Here is a 27,274-nt window from a genome sequence, read left to right as displayed (position 1 = left end):
GATAATTTAAGATCAATTTTAAAAAGGATTTGTTTAAAAAAGATACAGTTGAAAAACATAGTAAAATTCAAGTTATGTTTGCTTTAATAACAGGTTATTAATTTAAAATGATTGATGGTAATGTGTAATCAACTAATAAATATTAGCGAAGCATGACGTAATATTTTATTGTACATTAATAATATTTAATAGTAATTTTATTGTTATAAACACTGCTAGTTTATTTTATAATGGTTTTGTAGAATTTATTTTTCAGTGATTTTTGTTTTTAATCCAATTTAAAAATTTTTAATTGTGAAATTTAAATTTCTGATAAAAATGTTAAATCAACTTTTATTTATGAAGTTTAAAGTCATTTAAAATATTCTGTTATAAATTAAACGATTAATAATACACAAAATTAACAAAAAATTAATGTATTTCTTATTGTTATAAATAAATTCACTAAGTAAATGCTCAGCTTGGGCAATTTTTAAGACATTCAGTCCATTTTTTAATGGACTTTGTTAAGCTTTCCAATAATACTTTCGTAAACTGCATTGCCATTTCATGATAAATGTAATTGTTATAAACAAATTTAAAGAGGAAGTTACTAGTTTGAGCATTTTTTTAGTGCTTGAGTTACTTTTTCAAAATGTGTTTTTTAATAATTTGTTTGCTTCAGTAAACTATATTTTCATTTTGTAGCCGTAATTGTTATAAACAAATTTGGTAAATAAATGCAGTTTGAACAATATAACAACACGAAACTGAATTAATGCGACACTAGCAAACCTAAAAAATTACGTTTGAACAAAAAAGTAATTAAAACTTCTAAGAATTTCTCCAACTATGCATTATCATATCAAATTTGTTTATAACAATCCATGAATTGTCATTAAATAACAATATAATTTAATGTATTATCACTGAGAAGTAAAATAAAGCAAGTATGCAAAACTACCACCAACTCTAAAAAATTGCTCAAACTACGTATTTGTTTATAAAGTTTGTCAACAACAATAAGAAATAGATTAATTTTAGGCTTTTGAAGTTTGTGTATTAATTTAAATTATATTACAAAAAAAATCACGTCATAAGTGTCCAAAAACATTCAGAAAGGAGCTTAAGTTGTTTATAACGATACAATTGTTCATAAATATTTATTAATTTATGATAAACTATTAAGTTATGCATAGCGGACGTTAAATGATCGATTACATGCTGATATAATTTAATAAAAATTAATTGTGTGATATTAAAACAATTAACTATATTTAAATTTTTTTAATGATTTCAACTTTATGTTTAAATAAAGTTAATAAAAATTTTTTTTTTTATTTAGCGTCAACGAATCCCTGAAGAATTTTAATGAAAGATATTTTTGGTTAAATAAAACAATGGATGTTAAAGAAACTATTTTTAAGATTCAAGACAAATATTTTGTTGAGTGTATACTTAAAAAAGGGTTTTCCTTTTTTAAAACCAAAAAGGTATTAAATTGTATTTCTTATTTACATAAAAAATTCTCCATTTATGCTATTTTTAAGCTTAAGGCCAATGTCCGCGTGAGCTCAACCATTTTTTTACATTTTTTCAAATCCAACTTATGTACACACGAAAAGCCATACAGAGTTTAAAATTTTGGGAAATTAAATTATAAAAACTAAGAAACGTTTTTCTGGTCCTAACTTTTTATAATTATGAAAAAAGCGAAAAATTTTTTTTCCAAAAATAAACTTTTTTCTATAATATTACAAACTTACAACCAGAAAAACGTTTTTTAGTGCTTCTTATTTATTTTTATAAATTTTTAACTCTATATCGCGATTCGTGTGCAGGCAAGTTCGGTTTAAAAAAATTATTTTAAAAAAAGTTGAGGTTATCCTCACAGGGCTTTGATGTAGGTTTTTATGGGAAGCGGTTTTTATTTCTCTTGCTAGTTTAACATCAACTAATATTTTATATCTAACCGTTTAAGCGTTTAGTAACGAATTATTTATTTACTATATTTTACTATAAACTATCTATCTAATTTATGGTTTTGTTAATTCGTCCTTTTTTCTAAATTATAATTTTATAAATTGAATGAAAGGAACTAATGAAGGTTTATTTGAACCCCAATGGTTGTAACTGCAAAAAATGTTTAAACTCATTTGGATTTTTTTTTGTATTTGCAGAATTTCATGATCAAAAAATCTTTCCAATCGCCTTTATTTAATGCAAAATACTTTTAACTTGATATCTTGTTTCAAATGGACATGAATTTCTTTTTAAAATGTTGATAATATAGATATTTGCATCTGATACATGGCCTGAAATCTCTCGAAAATTTAGTTAGCTTCAACCTAAAATTAAAACTACAAGATGGTTGAAAATTGTAACCGGAATCTTTTTTGAACATCTTTTCGTTGTTTTCCCATTCCGAATCAGTCAGAAATACTAGTCATATTTTAATCTTATGAAAAAATGACATTAAAGGTTTGATTATTAAACAAAATTTTCTAGTATTTGTATATAAATAAATTTCTACGATATAGACATTTTAAATCATTTTGATAATTGCTACTGTAATGTTTCCTCTGAGTTTTTAAATAAATGACTCGAAACATTTTGGAAAATCTTCTATTTAGTCTAAAAGTAAAATATTTTCGGGGTAGGATGTGACGGAACTTCCCTGTTTCATCTCAAAAATGTCCTATTTTAAATTAAATCAATTCTTGTGAACATTTATAGTTTAAAAATAATATAAAATTTATTTAAATTATTATAATTTCAATATTAATTATAGCAAATTTTTAATATTTCAATAATTTTTCGAGCTGAAAAAAATTTATATTCTAAATGAAAGAAATTTTTTTCTAAATATTCACATTTTAAATAATGATAAAATCAAATGTATTTGACATGTTATCAGTTTATTAATAATTATAGGAATTTTACTTTTCTAATTTTTTATTTTGATCAACTGAAAAATATTAAAATTAACTAAAAAATCCTGAAATTCATACAAATAATTTAAATATAATAATACTGAATATCCTTGAAATCTTTGATCTATTAAATTTTTTTCAAAATATGTCTTAATTCTGATATGGTTTTGATCTCAAATTTGATGTAAAAAATTCAATTAGGTTCGTCTTTTTTTTCAACAAACTAAAAATGAATTTGTGATGAATTGACAAAAGTGAGTATAAAATGAATATAATTCCGTAGAAAAACTTAAGATTCAAAAAAAATTTAATCAAACCAAAAATAGCAATTATTGGTAATTTTTCGAGATGGGAAAGGGTTACAAGCTGTGACGCAACTTCCCTTTTCCAGCTCGAAATATTACTATTTTTAATTGAAGAATATTTAATAAATATTTATAATTCAATAATAAAATCAAATTTATTCATCATTTTATTGCAATGTTAATATTAATTCAAGAAAATTTTTAAGTTTAACTATTCTAATATTCCAAATTAATCAACTGTTAAACAATAAAAGTAATAAAAAATTCGTGAGATTCATTAAAATAATTCAAATCTATCAACATTGAACGTTATTGAAATCCTTAATTGATTTACATTTCATCCATTATAATACGTTTCTTCTTTTATAGTTTCGTTTAAAAATTTGATTAAAAAATTTGATTATTTTTTCCATAGAAATAAAAATATTTTTATTTTGTTAAATTGGCAAAGTGATTATAAAATTTGATAATTCCATGAGCAAACTGAATCATTAAAAAGATCAGTTATTAAAGCAAATTGTTTTGATCATTTTTGTATTATTTGACAAAAAGACAAATTTTTGTTGGTCTCTCCCAAATAATATTTTCCTTTTGGACCAGAAAGAAGGTAGTCAAAGTAAACAATTTCTAAGATTTTGATTCAGATTTCTGTAACGTACATATTTTCAAATAAATTAAAAAACTTTATTTAAGAATTTTACTTTCTATTTGAGGTAGGTGTCGTGCGAAAAATCTGATTTCAGTGAAAATAGTTTTTATATTATTTAAGGAATGAAAAAAATATAAATGACGATGTAATTTCAAATAAAAAACACTATTTTTTATTGGAAAATTTACGAAATTTATTTTTAAAAAAATAATTTCAACCATGTTTTTGCAATTGAATTTTTGCTTACTGGTGCTTTTTACTAATTTTCTTAAAAATAGTTGAATTTGAATAAATCGTGCTGGCTTATTTCCTCGAGAAAGAAATTTTCTAAAATTCTAAAATTCACAATTTTAAAACTTAATTTTTCCATGATTGAAAACATTACAACAATTTCCTTAAAAGAAAATATTTTTAAAAATATCTATATTTGAATATTATTCACTTGTTTTCAAAATTGGAAACAGTAGAGTTTGTAGGGTATGTATTTCCCGGAAAAATAAGCAATGATTCATTAAAATTCAACCTTTTTTTTGAAATTGATAAGTAGAGACAGTAGGAAAAATTTTAATTACAAAAACCATTCTTCAAAAATTATTTTTCGTAATTTTCAAGCTGTTTTTATAGAAAATAATTTTATTTCTTTTCAGCGACCTAATTTTTGGCACGACAAATTCTTTAAAGCGCTTCAAACGAGTCTCACGAGTCTCAGTTATTATTATAAGCCCATTAGAAAAAATGGTCTCACTCAAATTTATTTCTCCATAGGAAATTGTGCTTTTATATATTTTCATATTTATAATTGACATTTGTGAAATACAAACTAAAATATTAAAAATATAATATATGACATTTATATTTTAAAGACTAATTTTTAAAGTTTCCAAGAACACCAAATTTTAGAATATATATACCAATAAGTTTGAAAGATATTTATAAGTTTCAAAAATTTGAATAGATTTAAAAACATTATAACTTAAAAATATTTCAAAAAATTGAAAATAAATTTAATCATCTTTCAAAAATAATTTTCAGAAAATACTAAAGATTTAAAAAAATTAAACAAAATTTAGATTTTTAAAGAATTGCAATAAAGAGTTCAGAAGTCTTTTCAGAATTTTGAAATTTTTAGAAATGTAAACAAATTTCCTCAAGATTTTTAGGAAAACTTTAAATGTTCTTTTTTTATGAAAAATTAATTTGAAGTTTTTTATATAATTTCAAATCATTTTATTAATTGAGGAAGAAGTGTGGAAGACTGCAAAGCAAGTTTTAAATTTTTTTGATAAATTTGCAAAACAGAGACTAAAATTTTCTTGATTTTGCAGATTACAAAAGACAAATAAGAAAAATTCGGGTAAGTTTAAATAATATTTTGATAGGTTTCAATTTTAAGATTTCTAAACAAAATTTTAAAGCCTTTTGGCAATTTCTTAAGGGTATCAAGAAGATAACAAAAATTTCTTACTATCCATGTGAAAATTTTGAATAATTTTTTTTTAAATTAATTTTTTTGAAAAAATTCCAAAATATTTCAAAAGATATCTAAAAATGTAAAAAAATATGAACATTTTAAGGCGATTCTTTTAATTTTTGAATATTTTTCATAATCTTAAAAATAATTCAAGTCAGATTAAAATATATTGATGAATTTTAGAAGTTTTAAATAAATTAAAACTATTTTCGGACTTTAAGAGATTTTCGAATGTTTACAGAATATTTTTTTTATTTCTTCCAATTTAACTATTTCATTCAAACTAGTTTTATTTTAAGTTTACGTTGATTACAACATTTATATATTTTAAGATAATTAAAATAATTTTGAGGGTATCAATTGTTTAGACTTTGGATGAATAAATTAATAGTAATTAATAATAATTACTTTCATGATAGAAAAATAACAAAATTTAGATTTATGAACATACCATTTTTATACTATTTGCCTTGGTTAGGAATTAATTATTTATTTATTCAACGAATTAATTATTGACAGTAGAATTAATGTTCTTTGTTTTTTTCTAACGTTACTTTTATGATGACAGTTCTGATTTTTCTGATATTATAAGTGATATTTGATCAGAAGTTAGACATGAGACGGTATAATTGGGAAGAAATGTATGCACGAGAATTTGGTTTTGTAATATATTTCGAAAACGAAAAAGTGCGATCAAAATATTTTACATTTTGGTATCGAAATGCAGCACTAAGTCAGAGTATTGCTACACGAAACAAAATTTGCGTAGAGGAAGGTACCAGATACGGTGGAGATGTTGTCGGCTAGCGAATGCACGACGTGCGAGTTATCGAGAAAATATTGATTATCCGCATGCGGGAGCAGAGTGGTCCAACACAGAGAGCGCGTGCTGTTCGATGCTGGTATGCCAGCAGTTTAAAACAAGCGTGACACGATGCATTTTACTATCTAGACCCAAACTTTCGTACTGCTGGCATACCAGCATCGAAGAGCCGCGTGCTGTTCGATGCTGGTATGGCAGCAATGTTTTCTCGATACTCGTGCGTCATGCCTTTAGATTCTGCGGAGAAATGATTACGTTTAAAAATTCATCATTTTAAACGAATAGTAGATCAAGCGAAACTGCGACTCGTCTGAAGCACTCTAAATGACTTAACTTCGCTTTTTATAAGAAAATGCACATTTTTTACAAAAAATATTCAAGATTTGAAATAAGAATTTTATTACGAGTCCCTCTTAAGAGTGGGCTTAGAAATAATGGGTTTAAATGATTTTCCAGACCAGCTAAGATGGAGTGATTAAAATTCAATAATCAAGGTAGAGAACGTAGTTTTTGGTAAATACTTCTTTTGACAAAACACGTTCATAGGAACGTATTAGGTCGTTAATAAGGGCTTAATTTCCATTGGTCTCAGTAGATGATAATTTGATGCTACTTTTGCTATTATTTTAAGTAGGATTTAGACATAAACACTAATAAATTCTCACATCATGCATCTGGGAATCAAGACTCTCTGTCCATTATTTTAAAAATATTTGAGTTACTCTTCATATTACTTGACATTCAATATGAAATTTTAGAAAAAAAAGTAGGATTTCTTATTACTTATTTCTGTATTTTTTTCTTTCTCTCCCTAATCGCACATCACAAACTATAACCTATCTAAACAATGTAACATAAGTAGACTTTACTTAGTCAGGCCTGTCAGAGACATTATCACTGAAAAAAGTGGAATCAGTGATATTGTAGCAAATTCAAAATATTCAATGTTCACGGTTGCTACAAAATCCAAATTTTGAAATTCCCCGACTTTTCCCTAACCAATTTTTCATTTGTCCTGACCAAATAATTGGGTTATCAACTCAAAAAGATAAATTTTGAACCAAAAATGGAAGAATTAAGTTTTACGTTACAACTATTATTTTTTGACCGAGGAACAGCACGCGCTCTCTGTGTTTGATTGCTCTGCTCCCGCATGCGGAGATGCAATGTTTTCTCGATACTCGTGCGTCGTGCCTTTAGATTCTGCGGTAAAATGATTACGTTTAGAAATTCATCATTTTAAACTATTAATTTTTAACCGAGAAAACAGGAATTTTGAACCAAGTAGTTAAAGTTTCAACTAAAGTGCTGAATATTGGATAAAGAAAATTAATTCTCAACAAAAACTGCAATAGTTGATATTTCCGCCAAAAAATATTTTATTTTGCAATCAAGAACGGTTGAATTACGTACGAATTACACAGTTGAAACATAAAAATTTAAAATAAATCAGTTAAATCCTCCCCAAGAAAGGTTTTTCACTCAACTTTTTCTGTCAATAAGGAAAAAAATTCTTATTCAAAATATTGAATTCCCAAAATAAAATTCCTGCAAAACAGTTAAGCTTTCATCCAAAAATATGAATTTTGAACAGAAATATATTGCATTTGCTACGAAAACAAAAGAAATTTAAACAAAATACGCATAAAATTAATACTTAACTTAAAAAATGAATTTTAAAGAAAATAGTTCAATTTTTAAACAGAGAAATCATTTTTAACTAAAATAGTGCATTTAAACCAAAAATTATCTGTTAACAAAATAGTTGCATTTTTTAGCCTAAAGATCAATTTCCTATCAGACGAGATTATTTTTTAACAAAACTGTGAACAAAAAACATAAATATTTAACTAAAGAAAATAACTTGTTCACAAAAAAAGGATAGTTAGATTTTTAGTTAGCAAAATAAATTTTTAACAGAAAAAAACGAATTTTTAACGAAACAGTTGATTTTTTACTAAATGGGATAAATTTTTAACAAAGTCGTTAACAAAATAAAACAATTTTCAACTAAAAATGATACATTAAAAAAATAGAATAATGAGATCTTGAGGTAAAAAAATAAATTTAAATAAATAAAAAAACAATTTTCAACCGAAGAAATAAATTTGTAACCAAAATAGTAGAGTTAGATTTTCAATAAAAAAATTAATTTTCAACCAAATAAAATACAATTTTCAACAAATAAGTTCATTTTGCATCCAGGGAAATGAATATTTAAAGAAAACGATGAAATTACAACTATAAAGATGAATTTTTTACCAAAAAATATTAATTGATATTAAAAAAAATAATAATTGTTGACAAAATATTTGGATTTTGGGAACTTGTAAGATAATAGTTAATTTTGCAACCGAATAAATGAATTTTCAACCAAAACTTTGAATAAAATTAATCTTTGAAAATATTATCTTTGACCAAAAAGAACGAATTTTGAAAAATACATAAATTTTGTAACCAAATAATTGAGTTTACAACTGTAAAAAATAAATTTTCATCTAAATGTACAACGCTTGAATTTTCAGTTGATAAAATGCATTTTTAACAAACAAAAAAGGCAGATTTTTTAACAAAATAGTTGAATCTTTAAAAAAAGTTTTTCCACTAAAATGATGTATAATTATTTAAAAAAATTAATTTCTAACACAGTAGTTTTACTTTTAACTGAGTAGTTGAATTTTGAATCTTATGATATGGATGCTGAACAAAAAATGTTATAGTTGATATTTCAACCAAAAAAATTTAAATTTTAAACCAAAAACAGTGGATTTAAACGAAAAAGGATGAATTTACAAAAGAAATAGTTGAATTCTTAATTAAAACAGATCAATTTTAAACCAAACAGTTGTAGTTTGACCTTGAAAGACAAAATCTCTACCAAAATAACTGATTTTTCAATCTAGAAGGTTTAATTTCTATCAACAAAATTAATTTTAAAAAATAGAATACTTAAATTTTTAGTATAAAAAATGAATTTTTAACGAAGAAAAACTAATTTTCTAGCAAAGATGTGATTTTTGAACCAAAAGAAGAATTTATCAACCGAGAAGTTTAGTTTTCTACCCAGAAAGGGTAATTTTTCACAAAAATTACAGGAATTGTGAAGCAAATAATTGAATTTTTGACTGAATGAATAATTGCTAATTCATAATAATATTAGATAAATAATTTTCAATTAAACATAATTTAGTTAAATTTTCAGTTAAAAGATTAAAAAGAAACGAATTTTCATCTAAATGGTTAAATTGTTAACCAAAGAAATGACCTTTTAAAAAAGAAGATGAACTTTTAACTAATGAGATTACGATTTTTCCAATAATACGATTTTTAAACAAACAGTTTAATTTTCTCCTAAAAACAGATAAATTTTTTATTTGAAATAGATACATTTTCCACTTAAAATAAAGTAGTTGAATTTTCAATTGAAAAAATTAATTTTTGATAACAAAAATTCAACCTGTTTTAAATTGCTTAACATTCCTTGACAGATTTAAATATCTTGGTATTTTAAATGTTAAAATTTGTAGATGATAAAATTGTTAAATTATAAAATTTTTAATACCTTAAATTTAACTGTATTCTAAATATAATATATAAAACCTTAAAATTTGATTATAAATTGAACTGTTAAAGACGGAAATTTTTTATTTTACAGTTCTTAACGATATAAATTTAAAATTGCACAGCTTTGAATATTTCAGTTTAAAGGAATTGAATTGAGACGGATAAGTTTCAAATTGTTCAATTATTTATACTTCTAATTTTAAATTAAATTAATTGTAAATCATAAATTTTCGATTATTTGATTTTTGCTTTTTTAAATTTTTAAATAAATTCAAATAATATGGATTTTAATATTCCTGTGGTTTTTATAGATGTTTTTAATTTTTAATTATCTGATGTAATATACCATCTCAATTGGAAGTTATCCAATTTTAAGTTTCATAAAAAAATTCGATTTTAATTTAAAATTAAAAATTAAATTTGAAGCGGTTTCTTCAAAACTTATTCTGCTTTTAAGCAATGCACAATTGAATAACTTTTATGGCTTTTCATTATTTAAAAGGATATTTTATAATATTGAAGCAGTAAATTAAGAAAATTTAATTTGAAGATTTTTGAAGCAGTGACTAAAAGTGAATCACTGGCAGGCTTGTTTAGTTGATTTATAACACAAAATTTATAGCAGCACATTTTCCCTAAGGTCGAAAAAGACGTAGACCTGTACTATTGATAACAAACATAAAATTAATCATTCTCACTGGAAAAAAGAAAAAAAGTTGTACATCAGTGTAAAACGAGAAAAAAGATATATCAGGGTAGGACGAAACAGAAAAAGCTATTAAACCGCCTTCTTAACTTTTGTTAATATTTGTAGGGAAAAAATCTGCGGGAAAACAGTAACAGAGATAGAGAAAAAGTTTAAATTGCGCACAGTTTTCCACACACTGCGTCAAAATCAATTAAATAATAAAAATAAATAATAATTAAAGTATTAACTAAATTAGTATTTCAATTAGCGGAAGAAATAATTCACCTCTAAGTAAAGTTTAAAAATTTATTTAGATAAATAATAATAATAACTAATATTCATTACCGAATTGATTCATTATTGCATGAAACTTAGTCTTATTAGTAATTAACAAAAGTAATATATGTAAAAATACATAACCACAATCATATTGAAGAATCGCGTTGATTAAACCAAACCTATTTTTAAAACTATATTCGTTGTAAAAAATATTAAATAATACATTAAAAAACATTAAAATTGAATCGTTTAAAAATTCAACTGTTGCAAGTTTATAAAAATTTTAATCAGGTCTAAAGATCAAAAAAACTTAGATTGAAATTTTAAAAATTTTGCTATTCCAAAACAATAAGGATTGAATATATTCGGATAAGAATTAAAAAAATTTGACCAAAAAAGTTCAATGGAATTTAGATTCTATTATTTCTAATGTAAGTTTTTTAAAATTAAATTATTTTATTTCAAACTAAAGAATCTCGGAACTAAATGATTGAGGATTAAATTTTCAAAAATAGAACAATTTGAAATCAATAAAAATTGAATATTTCCAGATGAGCATTTGGAAAATTAGATCATTTAAGATTCAAAGGATTTGAAATTGTATTAATTATATGAAACTAAAGATTTTAACTTTCAAGAAACAAGAATAATTTTCTTCTCAAAAAGACGACTTTTCAATAAAATACATAAATTTTCTTCTAAAAAAGTTTTTTTTTTAACTTATACATTATATAGAATAAAGTTTCAACAAAAAATGGAATAGTTAAATTTTCAGATATAAGCTGCGATAAAAAATTCACTTTCAACAAAAAAAATGGCTAACTAACTGGTTGTTAATTCCATGAAAAAACAGTATTTTATTTATAAATATATAACATGATGCAAATTTGTTCAAACAATTGTTTTTCACAATAAAAAATTGTTTACTATCATTGAAATGTTCTTAAAATTTTAGAAGTTAGTTATTTACAGTTAACGGCGACTAGAAATTCAAGTTTGTATCTCCAGAAATAGCCAAATAGTGCATTTATTAATTAAGGTAGATTAAACCATTATTCATTTTTATTTGGTGGCTAAATATTATACTTAGTTTTTATTTCAAAAACAAAAAAAGTTAAAATAGGATAATAATTGCTTATTGAACAGCAATTTGTCCACGGACGTTTTTTTGTCCCACTGTGCGTCGGTCGGGTGCTTTCCCATTAAGCTACTATAGAGATAGAAATAAAAATGTTTTTTTTCCAGATTATACTATGTTCTAAAAAAAGATATATTTAAAAGGTACATGTATTTGAAATTATGAAAAAAGATTTATTTGAAAGGTATGTTTCTGAAAAAGATTCTTCTTTCGATCTCTCGAATAGCTTAACGGGAAAGCACTCGAACGACAATCAGAAGTTCTGTGGTTCGATTACCAGTGGACCGAAGGGAGTGGATCTTTTTCAAAACAAAATTAAATTTTAGTACCCTTTTCAATAAATAAGTAAATTTTTACCTAAAAATATAGTCCCGTTTTACCAACCTTAGTTTTAGCCCCCTCCCTCTCAAACTGATAACGTACGTAGTTAGTACGTAGCAGATCTTTGGACAAAGCAGCCAAAAAGGACTGGAAAAGAACATTTTTTTTCTTAAAAAAGTGAAATTATTTAATTAAATATAATCTCTAAACAATAAAGAATAGAAATCACAAAAAAGAGTACTGGAATTAGACCTATTAGTGGATTGACACAAATCTCGTATGTACTTGTAGTTACAGCTTAGAGAAATTGAAACTCGCAGAATTGGAGGTGGTGGTAGAAAGTTTTAATTAAATGAAACACTTTGTTGTTTGCAGCTATATCGCCAGCCAGTGGAAGTTACAACGAAACAGCGCATACACTACGTTTTGCCCAAAGGGCGCAGAGCGTGGTTAACAGACCAGTGGTCAACGAGGATCCCATAGCGAGGATAATCCGTGAATTAAGGGCGGAGGTCACTAGACTCAGAAATTTATTGCACGAAAAAGTAAATGCTACCATTTCTATTATTTTATTTTTAGCACATACTAGATTTCGAATAAAGGAAGCATGATTCACTGCGATTTTAAAGGTATTTTATAGTAAGAATTCAGTGATTGGAGTTTATCCAAACTGTGAAATTTCTTCGACCGTTAATATCATTAATGAGAGAATGTGTTTTATTCTGGTCATACGGTCCAATATAAATAAAAATGGATTCAGATGTCAATGAATCTTTATTCGTCAATTTTAATTGATATAACCAACGTACGTTTCAACTTAGTAGCAGGACTTCTTCAAGGTAATACATCACCTAATCTAACATTTTATCAACAATATGTAAAACATTTGAAAGAATTAACAAATTTTATTTTTTATAAATTGTATTGTGTATAAATTTACCTGTACAATTTTGATATTAGAATCGCAAACAAGACTTTTCAATTGTGCTTTATTCCTTACAAAGGAGCATAATTTTGGAATGAGCCCATTTTGCTAATTGGCAGAAGTTAAAAATTTTTTTTTGTATACATAATTTGAAATGTCCTTTTTTTAATATACGGAAAACATTTTATATGTTTGTCTTATATTTAAAAAGGGTCAATTGAAATTAGGTATACAAAAAAAAAATTTCATCAAAAATGTAAAAGATGAAGAACCAAAATTGAATATTAGAAAAACAACAACTCAAATAATCACAAATCACAATTTTTTAAATAAATTTAATGATATAAATAAAATTTATGAACCGTTAGAAAAGTTTCAAAATGAACATAAGGATTTAATAGTGTTGAAAGCAGATAAGGGTAATATAACTGTAGCTGCAAATCGAAATGATTACATAACAACAGTTGACAATCTATTAAAAAATGACATTTTATCTAAAAATATAAAAACTAGTCTTGTTCCAACTTTGGAGCCAAAATGTAATGATATTGCAATTAGGTAGGAAAAGAAAAGGTTTATAAATGAGTACATGGCTTACAAATTAAAAACAAATAACAGTGTTGTTTCTAAAGCATATGCTTTACCAAAAGTGCACAAAACAAATTTAAAATAGCGTTTGATTGTTTCCGCTGTAGGTTCACCAACTTATAATTTATCAAAATACATTGCAAATTCTTTAAAACCAATTTCTGGAAAAACTCAAACTTTTGTAAAGAATAGTTTGGAATTAAAAGAAGAACTGAAAAATGTTAAAGTTCCGGATTCACATTCTGTGGTTTCATTGGATGTAGTATCAATGTTTGATAATATTCCAATGGACCTTGCATTAGATTGCATAGAAGAAAAATTAAATTTAAAACATAATTTAACAAAAATCTCTAAAAATTAATTTATTATTGCCACTAGGACAGTATTAAATAACAGAGTTTTTTCTTTTAATAATAAATTTTTTAAACAAGTTTTAGGTTGTTCTATGGGCTCCCCATTATTTCCTATTGTATCAAATTTAGCAATGGAAGATTTAGAGAGAAGGCCTCTGGATAGTTTAACTTTTACACCTATTCTTTATAAAAGATATGTAGACGATATCCTAGCAATTGTTCCTATAGATAAAATAGATGAATTCATTAAGACTTTCAACAATATGGAAAATTTAATTAAGTTCACGATTGAAAAAGTGGAGAATAACTCTATTTCTTATCTAGATTTATTAATTATTAAAACTTCAGAGGGAAATTTAATAACAGATTGGTATAAAAAAGCATCTTGGTCAGGACGTTATTTGAATTATTAAAATTTTTTTTCATTTATCTGCTATATCATCAGAGATTGTACCTTAACGACAGTAGATCAACCCTTCAAACCATGAAGGCAGAAAATCTACACAATATCGATCAAGTTAAGTATCTTCAATAACAGAAAAATGCTTAACTAGATGAAAAACAATATTTTTAAATTAAAATTATTTCTTGAAAAAAGATTCTACTCCATCTTCACTCCATTGGAAATCGAACCACAAAACTTCTGATTTCCGGTCAGGTGCTTTTCCAATTAAGCTATTAGAGGGATCAGAATAAGAACTCTTAATTCAAGAACATAACGCTAATTTTTAGCTAGGTGTTAATGGTACAAGTAGTTATTTTAAAATTTTTTAATTTATCTGCTATATCATCAGAGATTGTTCTGGAATTAAGAGTTCTTATTCTGATCCCTCTAATAGCTTAATTGGAAAAGCACCTGACCGGAAATCAGAAATTTCGTTGTTCGATTCCCAATGGAGTGAAGATGGAGTAGGATCTTTTTTTCAAGAAATAATTTTAAGTTATTTGAATTATAATTCTCATCATTTATCTTCTAAAAAAATTGGTCTAATAAAAGGGCTTATTGATAGATGTGTTAAATTAAGTAATATTCAATTTCGCAAAGAACTTATAATAAATATGGTCTAAAGGTTTCATTTCCTTATTTTGAAGATCTTTCTGAGCGTCTTAGAAGTGGTTTAAAAATATATAACTTTTATGTATATCTTACAAACAACCACACACTTAATAAGTTTTCTTTGCTTAAAAATAAAGACAAAGATAACAAAGAAAACTTATCTGGTTTAGTATATATGATAAATTGTAAAGGTTGTAATCAGATTTATATTGGTGAGACCGGTAGGAGATAAAAACTCGTATTTATGAACACAAACGGGATTGTGAATTAGGCAATCAAAATACTGGTTTGTCACAACATGCATGGCAATTTGATCACTATTTTGATTTTGAGATTAATAATATAAAAATTGTAGCTCGTGAAAACAATACTCAAAAAAGAAAAATATTAGAGTCTATTTTCATTAATAAGTTTATTAAAAATTCCATCAATTTGAAAACTGAAATATTAAATGTAAATAAAATTTATCAGACTATTTTATAAAAAATGATTTATATATAAATTATTACATAATTTAAAAAAATTTTAATTCAATTTACTTTGGCGAACTTTTCATTAAATTCTCCATTTTAAAATCGGCCTTTCCTAATTACTCATGTAAAATTGACTTTATTTCTCATGTATTCGTTAGTCCATGTTTGTCCTTCCAAACAATAAGTAACTTTTGTGGTTAAAATTGATTTTAAAATGTAGTTAATATTATTTAATTTAGAGCCTATTTTAATCTTGAGGCTTTAAATTTTAAAGTTTTTATATGTTTGTCTTATATTAAAAAAAGGACATTTTAAATTATGCATACAAAAAAAAATTCAACTTCTGACAATTAGCAAAATGGGCTCACTGCAAAATTATGCTCCTTTGTAAGGAATAAAGCACAATTGAAATATCTTGTTTTGGATCTTAATATCAAAATTGTACAGGTAAATTTACACACAATACCATTTTTTAAAAATAAAATTTGTTAATTCTTTCAAATTTATTACATATTGTTAAAAAAATTTTAGATTAGGTGATCTATTACCTTCAAGAAGACCTGCAACTAGGTTGAAACGTACGTTGGTTATATCAATTAAAATTGACGTATAAAGATTCATTGACATCTGAATCCATTTTTATTTATATTGGACTGTATGACCAGAATAAAACACATTCTCTCATTATTTTAAGGTAACTTATCATCAGTTGCCCAAAATTCAATTAAAAAATGTCTATACATTTGCGGAAATTTATTGAAATCTTCGGTCATTTATGGTAATTGTACAAGTTAATATGGTAACTTACCATAAATTACCCAAAATTCAATTAAACAAATTTTCATAAATTTCCGGACATTTATGACATTTTTTGGTAAGATTACAGGGAACTTGTGGTAACTTAAGATCAATTACGTAGAATTAAATTTTAAAATGCCTATAAATGTATGCAGCTTTATGGAATTTTTCGGTTATTTATTGGAATTTTCCAGATAAATATGTTAACGTACCCATAAAATACTCAAAATTCAATCAAACAAATTTCCATGAATTTCCGAAAATGCATTACATTTTGTAATTTAAGGTAACATTACAGGTAAATATGGTAACTTACTATAAATTATCTAAAATTTTACGTTAAACATTTTTTCAAATTTATGAACTTTTTGGTCATTTATGGTAATATTGCAGGTAATTTATGATAACTAAAGATCAATTACCCAAAATTCAAATTAAAAATATCTATTAATGTACGGTAATTTATGGACATATTAGGTAATTTATTGGAATTCTTCAGGTAAAAATGTTATTTACAGTAAATTACCCAAAATTAAATTTTAAAAAATGTTAATAAATTTTCAAAAATGAATGAAATTTTGTAATCTGTGGTAAAATTACAGGTAGTTTATGATAGACTAAGATAAATTCCAAAAAATTTAATTAAAAAATGTCTATAGATGTCTAAATTACTCCAAATTCAATAGAAAAATGTTATAATTGATGTGGATATTACACCTAAGTTATGTTAACTTAAGGCAAATTTCGCACAATTCAATTTAATAATTTTGTAATTTATTATAATATTACAGGTAATTTATGGTAACTGGAAATAAATGATCCAAAATTTAATTTAAAAATTCTGTGAATTTACGGAAATTAATGGAAATTTTCGTTAATTTGTTGGCTTTTTTCAGGTAAATATTGTAACTTACATTAAATTATCTAAAATTCTATTTTAAACTTTTTTTTAAATTTCCGGAAATTCATGAACTTTTCGGTCATTTATGGTAATATTACAGTTAATTTATGGGAACTTAAGATAAATTCTCCAAAATTCAATTTAAAAATTTCTATAACTTTACGAAAATTTATGGAAATTTTGGTTAATTCCCGGCATTTTTCAGGTAAATATGTAAAATATGGTAACTGACCATAAATTAACTCAAATTCAACAAAAAAATTTGCATATGTTTCCAGAAATGTATGATATTTTGTAATTTATGGTAAATTACAGGTCATTTATGATAGCTTAAGATAAATTCCCCAAAATTCAATTTAAAAAGTGTAAAAATTTACAAAAATGTATGGAAATTTTCGGTTTTTAATGGAAATTTTACAGGTAAATATCGTAAATTACCATAGATTACCCAAAATTCAATATAAAATATTTTGATAAATTTCCGAGAAAATTTTCATTTAGGAAAATGAACTTTCAGTTTATTACATTGCATTCAACCAGGAAAGGCGGATAATAAAAAAATTTGAATTCTCAAAAAAAACATAATAATGTTTAACCATACAATTGCATTTTTAATCAAAAGGTGAAATTATTTTTTTTGTTTTTTTATTATATTTTTTTCGAAATATCCAAAATGCTTTAAAACAATTTGTATTTTTGTATAGTTAACAAAAACCGGCATAATTAGACAAAGTGAACCGACCATTACATATTATCTTTCTGAAACGGAATAAAACAGTATTTTAGAAACAAATTTTATATTAAAAAATTTATTTACCTCTACTTATCAGTTTCATCTTCAGCTAAAGACACAAGCCTCTATTAAAAAAAAAAAGAATTTTTAACAATGAAGTTTAACTTTTACCCAAGTAGTTGAATTTTCAATAAAAAGATATTAATTTTCAACAAAATAGTTAAATCTTCAATCCAAAAAGACGAATTTTCAATCAAAAGTGATGACTTTTTAATCAAATTGTTGCATTCTCTACCAAATAGTTGCATTGTTATCCAAAAACTACGAAATTTCTCTAAAAACAGATGAATATTTTTTTTCAATTGTTGAATTTTGATTTAAAAAAGATTTAAGTTATTTTTCAAGACTCAAGTATCGATTTTTTTAAACAAAAACTCATTTTCTATATAGAAAATTGAATTTTCAATTAAAAAAGACCATAAAAATTGCTTGAAATTTCTCCTGTGAACAATTTAAAATCCTTTGAAACAAAGTGAAAAATATTTTTAATCCCTTAGATAATACATTCAGAGCTACTTGAAATTGTTTGTGAGAATTCTGAGAAATTCCGAAGGATTGCGAGAGATCAAAGAATTTCTAAGAGATTTAAAGGAAGTTTGTGGGATTTCTAAGGATTCAAAGAGATTTCTGAAAAACTTTGAAAAATAATTAAAATGAAAAAAAATATCAAAAAATTCCTAGTTATTCCAAAGATTTCTGATGATTTGAACGTTTTTTATAGCGTTTGCAGGATTTCAAGGTTTTCGTAGGGTTTAACCAGATTTAAAGGATTTCATTGAATCTCGACGGATTTCACGGCATTTGAAAAATTCCTAGGGATTGGAACGCTCTTTTAAGAGCTTTTTGATGAATACTTTTATTTCATTTAAACGTTCAAGTGATATCCAATTATTTTTTACTCATTTTAATGGATTTTTACAATTTACAAAGGAAAGATGTCAAGGGATTCGGAGGGTTTAGAAAGAATTTGAAAACATTACACAAATTTCTAAAGGTTTTTTAGGATTCTCAAAGATTTTTAGGGATTACGAGACAATTTTGTAAAAAATTAAATTAAAGTAACTTTTAAAGGAATCTTAGCCATTTCAAATATATATTTAAAATGGATAAGAATTTATTTTAAGGGATTTTATACAATTTCAAGGAATTTCAAAAAAATTTAAAGGATTTAATTGAATCTTCAAGAATTTAAGGGATGTTGAAGATTTCTAAGAATTTAAATAATTTTTTAAAAAGCTTTTTTGAATAAGTTTAATTTAATTTAAATATACAAGGGATTTACAATTATTTATACTGATTCCAAAGGATTTTTTAGATTTCCAAAGAAAAGTTTTCTGAGGATTTTAAGGAATTATAAAGCATTTAAAAGATTACAAAAATTGAAGTTTATTGAAAAAATCTTCTATGATTTTTAAATAAATTCTGAAAGTGAGTGAAATGAAAAAAAATTTCTCAGGATTTTTTGGGTATTCAAAGATTGTGATGATTTTGAGCAGTTTTTTAGAGCCCTTTAATGAATAAGTTTGAATTAATTGATTTTCAAGGGATTTCAAATAATTTTTTTTCTACGTTTGATGCATTTCAAGAGATTTCTAAGAAACTTTGAAATCATTGTGAAAAACTTTGAAAAGTTTCTTGGGATTTTGAATTTTTTAGGGAATTTTAATCAAAAAGCTTGATTTGATTTATATTCAAGGAATTTTAAGTGATTTCTAGATAACTAAATGTGAATGTTTTTAAAAGTATTTAAAGGCATTTCACAAAATTGAAAGAATTTGATTGAATCTTGAAGGATTTAAAGCGATTCCAAAGATGTTTTAATTTAAAGTAAGTTTGTTAATTTAATTTTTATTGAAAGAAATTCAAGTGAATCTTACTAGTTTAGTGGATTTTTTCGAGCGATAAAAATTTCAAGAGGTTTTACGAATTTTTTATATGGAATTTTCTACAATTTCAAAAAAATTATACAAGGATCATGGGCCAATACTAATTTCCCTACAATATTTTTTTAAGCACCATGCAATCTCATGCATCTTTTCTAATGTCTATAAAAATCGATTCAAAATCTATGAAATCCATTAAATTCTTATAAATCCCATGCAAAATTTTTCAGTCCCATGTAATTATGCAATCTTTTGGAATTCGTGGTAATCATTTAATCTACTGCACAACAAGAATGGGAATAATTAAACTCTCGGAAGCTTTTAACCTTGAATTATTTATTTTCAGGACCTTGAGGGAGGAATAAAGCCTCTCTGCAGTTGTCGGCAAAACTCGGACCAAGAGACCGAAGGACAAGATCAAAAGGTTCTCCAAGTGGTGCCTTTTTGTCAGAAGTCATCATCCCCTGAATTCAGAGAGCCGCAGGAATTCATCACTTTACCTCTACGGAAGTACAACTCCAACGAAAGTTTGGTGACTCGAGACCAGAAACCATCAAATATCATCAGGAGATTCGGCTCCTTTGAGTCAATCAGTCCACGCGAATCCTTTGCTAGTGAAGCGCGATCTAATCGCTACAGGGTGTCTGAACTGTCCTATTACGAAGGCAACGAGCCGGCGTTCGTCGATATTCCTACATTAGTGGCCGTTTTGATTAAACCCGACGATACTTCTCAGGAGCACTCAACACAAATTGAGGAGATCTGCAGTGACGGACTTCTGGAAGAGTCAATCGATCCGGAATTTCCTGAGGACTCTAATGGCAATTTGATTCAGAAGGACACTCCACCTCTCAAAGAGGATACTTCCACTCAAGTCAAGGACAATAATACTCAGAGTGTAGAAGTAGTTCTTGTTAGCAAAGGTAATATCAAAATCGATAGAAATAGCTGTAGGGATCCGAAGCGAGTTCGAGAAAACTGTGCCGGCACTGACGAAAAGCCCAAGGAAAGGGTGAAGTTGAGAAAGCAAGATTCCGTTGACACACCTTCGAAAAAGTCCAGTAATCTTCAAACCTCCCGAACCTTTGGTTCTGTCGAGGGGATTTCGAAGAAACGTGAAGTTCCTGGTTTGGGGCAAAGGTCTCACACCAACTTGGAGAAGCGCTCGGGACCTGAGAAGTTAAAAAAGTTGAACAACATCAAGGAGGTTGAGGATCGTAGGACCAGTAGCCGGATTGGAAGCGTTTGGCGAGGTTTGGGTGCCTCTGGTGGTAAATATGTCCAACGAAAGGGGAGCAACGACTCGGAGAAAAGCCTAAGGGATTCTGCCTCTCAACATAAGACTAGAAATCCATCAAGGAAACTCAGCATCGACGACCTCAAACGAAAGACCAGTAAAGACAGCAGCTCCAGTAGTTCTAAGGATGAGCAGATACTAATAACTGGATTAGCAAAGGACAACTATCAGAGGAAGGGTTCTCTGCAAGAGAGAGGTTCTGATCAGGAGAGTTCTGGGAGGTCCCATACACCCATCCAGAGAGTTTGCAGGGCAGAAATCGTGGCTGCTGTTACAGAGAGGCTATACTCTAGTGGCAAAAAGTCCGAGGAAGGAACTGGGGCAACGACTCCAGCATCAGACTATCGTTCTCCGGAGAGTACGGACGTGACGTTGGCCGCTCTAACTAGAATGCGACTACAAGAGATTTCTAGAAGGATGCTGGCAAAGCGGAGGAAAGTTTCTGTGGATACACAGACTACCAATTCGCAGACAATCAGGGTCAGGGACACTGCTTCTCTGACTGAGGAACCTAAAATTGAAGTAAGAGACGCTGCGGTGTTGACGGAGCAGCATGAGGCCTGTGAGCGCTTATCGGAAAGTATGATTCCTGTCCGAAGGGTCAAAGAGATCGCGACTTTGACTGAAAGGCGCAAACCTTCAACAGTTAGGTACAAGAATGCTGGGAACATAACAGATGATTGTGACGAGGATTTTGATATCCACTCTCTTAGGAATGACTCCGGTATTCTGTCAGATGACACTCAGAACTATACTGATAGCAATATTTCTAGTGCGGAGATGTTGGACTTTGGTGAACAGGAGAGGCGGAGCGTGGAGAGTTCCACGAATACCGATAGATTTTCAAAAGGTGTTGACTGTGGTGCTCAAACTAGGAAGGATGATTTGCTTAAGCACAAGTGTTCTCATTGTGAGTTGAAATGTTGCAGTCGAATGCAGGATTGTTGCTATAGGACTCAAGATTTTTGTAGTCAGAGTCACAATTCGAGTTATAATAATAGTCACAATCATAGGCAATGTCAGAGCTCTTCCGAAAAGAGTGTCATCTCCATCAATCTGCCGGACATGATCAGAATCAGGATTGAATCGCCGAATATTTTAGAGTCTAGAATCTCTGTCGTGGATGAGGATTTAAGGACGAGATTTCGGGATCGCGAAGTGCAGACGGATAAGTGGACTACATTGGAAAAAAGCACCTCGACTGATGATATTAACCATCGAATCTATTTCAACGACTTCATTGGTAACACGAAAACGAATGCAAGTCAAACAGATGGAAGAACTTTCAGGATAGAGAATATATTCCAGGAGCCGAAAGATACGAGATGTCCAATAGAAATTATGGCTGATTTGGGAGAAGAACCTTCTTCAAGGACATCACTTGTCTTTACGAAATCGGTTGGAACATCCATGCATACACCACTGGACTTCCAATCACCACTGAAGGCTCTCCGAAGGCGACTCTCCCTTATCAGGCGAAGTAAAAGCTTCAATCCAAATCGTAGAGTTCCTTCAGCTCACCAAATCATGTACCCTTCCTCAGAGTTGATACAGAGTTTGAATCCAGTTCAAGAACATATGATAGAGCGGACTAGAATGGGCCAGCTGATTCCCACGTCTTATAGAAAAAGCCTAAGCTCGCCTGAAAATCGGTTTTTGACCTTGAGAACACACTTTGACCAATATTTGACGACCTCAAGAGGAGATGCTAATTTCTTTGATGGCACGAGATCACAAACCTCAAGGATGGATGATGAAAAAGAGTGTCAGAATATGGAAGCAAAAAAGACCTTGGACCCTTATTTTTCAGATGATAGCTTGGATCTAATGGAGGATAGGATAAGTGATGCGTCTGAAAGTATAAAAGAGGTTAAGGTTGACGAGACACCTACACAGAAGGAGAATATTTGCCCACCTGATGTGGTTGCACATACTAAGAAGGAGAGTTTAAAGGGTCAAAAATCAAACGGAGAAAGTTTTGTGGAATTCTCTTCGCAGGAAAACCTGGAGCCAATTGATTCCGAAAACGAAAGCAATACGAAAAAGAAGAAGGTGTCTTTTTCAGCCCCTAGTATTGTCGAAGTGGAAGGTCAAAGTTCTGGTGACTCAAATCAAACTGGAGTTGTGCCGAAATCTATTATCAAGAAGATGCGTGATATTAATCCTCATAATTTAGAAGAGGAAAAAGAAGAATCTAACTCGGAAGAAAATCTTGAGGATCTAAGACAGTCTCTTGAGAATTTGAGAATGGATGACTCTAGTCATTCAGAACATTTTGAGTCAGAAGATCAGGATTCTACTAGTGGTGAGCGAAACGTTCTTGAGAACTATTTAGACGAGGCTGTAACCTTCATCCGGAATGTGAACTCCATGAATGATTACGCCAGTGCTGCAAATTTCTTGGAGAAGTACCTACACTCCACACGACCTTCCCGAAAACTCCCTAATAGGAATAGGGAGTATGTGGAATACGAAGGACATAGAGTGAGTTTGAAAGACGATACTGATCAGTATTTGAATGATGAAGAGTTCGAAGTACCTAATAAGGCCTACCAAAAGTGTCTTCAAGGAATCGAGAAGCTTGAACAATGTATTGGGAAAGTCAAGGATCATGAAACTTGCCTGAAGCAAAAATATGGTATTGGAGTTGAACCTGCTGGTGCTAAATCTAGTTTAGCAATTTCCAATCAGGACCCGATGGGTGGAATTGATCATCGTTATGATAATGATGTTGACAGTGATAATAACATTGTAGGTTCCGATCTTGAATGGAACATTGGTTCCAATAGTAATGCGAATTTGGGTACTAGTTTTGGTAACTACCTTGAAAGTGCTGATAACAATTTTGATAGCTCTCTTGATACCAGAATCTATGATCGTCTGAATCAAAAATCCAGAAGATATTTAAAGGTTCCTAAGAGCTCCTCCTCATATTCAAAGGACTTTTTTGAAGATCCTGACATTGCCGAAGCTCAAAAACAAACTGGATTTTCACATACGGATCGTATTAAAGCACCTAATTGCTTTCTTTCGGTTCCAAGTAGGGACAATTTATTTTCGAAAAGGTGGAAGAATCCTGCTTCATTCAGACAAAGTTCTCTGCCTCGTTTGACATCTTCTTCTAATGATAGCTTCAGTTCTAGTGAAACTATTGCTGCAAGCTCAGAATCTGTTGATAGTATTTCAAATCTTAGAGATAAACTAAGGTATCCAGGTAGCCCTAGAGCGAGATTCTTGCAATTGCTGAATGAAAGACGTAGGATTGTCGAAAGTAGCAGAAAATTCAGCAAATTTTGAATTAGAAATCTTGCTTGTTGAGTCTCGAGACTGAAGATGCGTATTTTTGTAATTTTATCAATAATTCTGCATCAAGAGAGAGATCGAGTTTGAAGGTCTTCCTGTAGTTTTAGGGTTTAGTAGGTGACAATTTAGAAATAAATCGTAAAGTCGGAACCCCTCTAAATATAAGTTCTCTGAATATAAGGAAGAAAAAAATAATATTAAACTAAAGAGATCCATAAATTTTCGTCGAATGGGAATTGATGGATTCCACGCCGGTTTAACACAAACCAGATTTTTATATTTTCAATTTTTTTCCAAACTTTGGCAATTTATTTATCTAGTGGAAAAATATAGATTTCCAAGGATTATACGTCAATTTTTTGTAAGTTATTTTCTTATTTGTTATTTTTGACACTTTTTAGTTTCTAAAATACGAACTGCACTAGTTTAAAGAAAATCTTGATTTCTAATAAATGCTTGCGCTGATTTTCTCTATACTTCGTTATTTTATACTTCAAAATGTACTTGTGGAGAAAAAAAAATTAAAACTATGTGCTGCATACAATTTGTTTAAAAACATTTTCTTTTTAATACAAAAATAAATTTAGAAAATCTTTTTATTGCACAATAAATTTCTGAACTGACTATATGGCTTTTATAATTAATTTGATAGATTATCGGTACTATGAGAATAAAAATGCTAAGATTAATTAAATTGTTTGAGCACAGTGAAAATGTGTTGATCGGCAACCGACTAAAATAAGAAAAATTGTAAAAAATAAATTTTTTTTGTTAAATTAAGAATTTCTTTATAATGTGACATTGTTTGCAACGCCTTAAAGAAGATGAAAAAATTTGTTTCCATCACAGAAAAATAATAGCGTGCTTCTTCGATTAAATATGAAGAAATTTCAGCTTCGACATGCAAATATTCTATGTTTCCAAAAAAGTGTGTGTTTGACTCAATTCAAAGAAAAGATTTATTTGGTGCGTTTAAAAAAAGTCTTGGTTAAAGGAAATTTTTTTATATCTCTGTTTTCAATACAGTGTAATTAGTAAAAACTATAGGAATAAGAACTAGAAAGATTATTTTTAAGTGATAAAAAAGAATTTGGTACTAGAAAGAAACAATTATCTCTTATTTTCACACAGTATAAATGTTCAATAAATAACCTGGTGGAATAAAATAATAATTTTGAACAATTTGGGGTAGCTTAAAATTATCCAAATGCTAAAGAAAGAAACATTTATTAATTAGTTAAAAATGTCATATTAAGAAAAAATGTTATAAAAAAATTTCACAATTTTTTTTCAATTAACTTATGTGAAGCACTAGGTTTTATCATTTTTTTCTGAAAGGACATTTTAAAATATAAAATAGAGATGTATACAAAAAGTAGAGAGGACATGTTATGGGAATAGAGTTTTTCAAAAAAAAAAAAATTTTGTTTGTTCAAAAGCAGGTAAAAATACTCTTGGAGAAGCTAGTTAAATGCATTGAAATTTAAAAAACTCGAATTCTTAAGGGTTTTTACAATAAAAAAGTGTCAAATCCTGCGTAGAATCTACTAATTTATAAAAAGATTTGTTGGATGCCCAATGAGCAATTCTCTTTAAGATTCTCGTACCTTTTGTAAATAAAATAAATTGTGAACATAGTATAGTTTTGTAAAACTAGATTATTCCATCGAATCTCTTTTATTTATCTGAATCTTTAATCTGTAATTACTGTATTTTTTTATATTTTCGTGGACATGATTATGTATTTTAGCCCTCTTTCCTTATCTGTTATAATTAAATTGAATTATCGTACTTCGTTGCAGTAAATCGACGACTATATTAAAATATGAAAATTTCATTAAAATGTAATTATAAATAGTAATAAATATTTTAAAACATTTGTATAATAAGAACATGTTGTGAATAAAGTCGAAATAGTTTTTAAAACGCATTTTTTTCCTCAATGATATAAATTTTTTAACAGCTGTCTCTATCTTAAAAAATTAGTATTTTTACAGCAATGTAAGGTATCATCCATTAAATTTTTTTAGTTTATTTTTCAGATTCCCTTCTAAGAAGTTAATTTTTTACTAAAAAAAGAATTGTCAAAAAAAAAGTTGAAACTTCAACCGAATGGTAAATTTTGGAAGCCGGAAAATTTTTTTTTTGAAGATAGTTAAATTTTCTACATGAAAGATGAATTTTGCATTCAAAAGGACGAATTTTTGAAACCATTGGATTTTTTTCACCAGAAATGACAATTTCATCAACGTAGTTGATTTTTTTTTAAAGACAGTTAAAAGATGCCTTTTTTACCAAAACGCGAATTTTCTACCAATTGAGTTGAACGAACAAATTTAACAAAATAGTTTGAGTTTTCAACCAAAACGATCAATTTTCAACCAAAAAGATTAATTTTCTAACCTAAAAGAAGAATTTTCATTATCATACATGACTTTTCAACTCAGAAACTATAAGCTTTTATCTAAAATTATAATAATTTTGAGATAAAAGAAATGATTTTTGACAAAAAAAAAAAAAAAAAATGAAAAGCAGAAAAGATGAAATTTTCGATAAAATACATCAATTTTTTAACCGATTTCTCAAATTCTAAAAATTAAAAGGCGAAATATTTACAAAACAGTCGAATTTTGTATCAGAAAGTTTGAATTTTCGAACACAAAAGTTGAATTTGAAACAAAAAAGTTTATTCTTAACCAAGAAGATAACTTTGCTGCCATAAAAAATGAATTACCTACGAAACGAAGAATTTC

General features: G+C 27.5%; 1 protein-coding gene across 1 annotated transcript in view; it reads left to right on the top strand.

Moving 5' to 3' along the window:
- The window catches only part of LOC117173812 (centromere-associated protein E-like), a 100,293-nt gene extending 73,982 nt beyond the window's left edge, over positions 1 to 26,311 (top strand). Inside the window, exons 8-9 of the mRNA XM_033362455.1 lie at positions 12,526 to 12,695; positions 20,268 to 26,311. Of these exons, the coding sequence (XP_033218346.1) occupies positions 12,526 to 12,695; positions 20,268 to 24,515 (4,418 nt within the window). The 3' untranslated portion in view covers positions 24,516 to 26,311. The remainder of the gene's footprint in view (positions 1 to 12,525; positions 12,696 to 20,267) is intronic.
- The last annotated feature ends 963 nt before the right edge of the window (positions 26,312 to 27,274 follow it).

Source organism: Belonocnema kinseyi, chromosome 5 (genome assembly GCF_010883055.1).
Source record: "Belonocnema kinseyi isolate 2016_QV_RU_SX_M_011 chromosome 5, B_treatae_v1, whole genome shotgun sequence".
Taxonomy (NCBI): domain Eukaryota; kingdom Metazoa; phylum Arthropoda; class Insecta; order Hymenoptera; family Cynipidae; genus Belonocnema; species Belonocnema kinseyi.
Note: the sequence above shows the minus strand (reverse complement) of the source record. Positions and strands in the feature narration are given on the sequence as shown.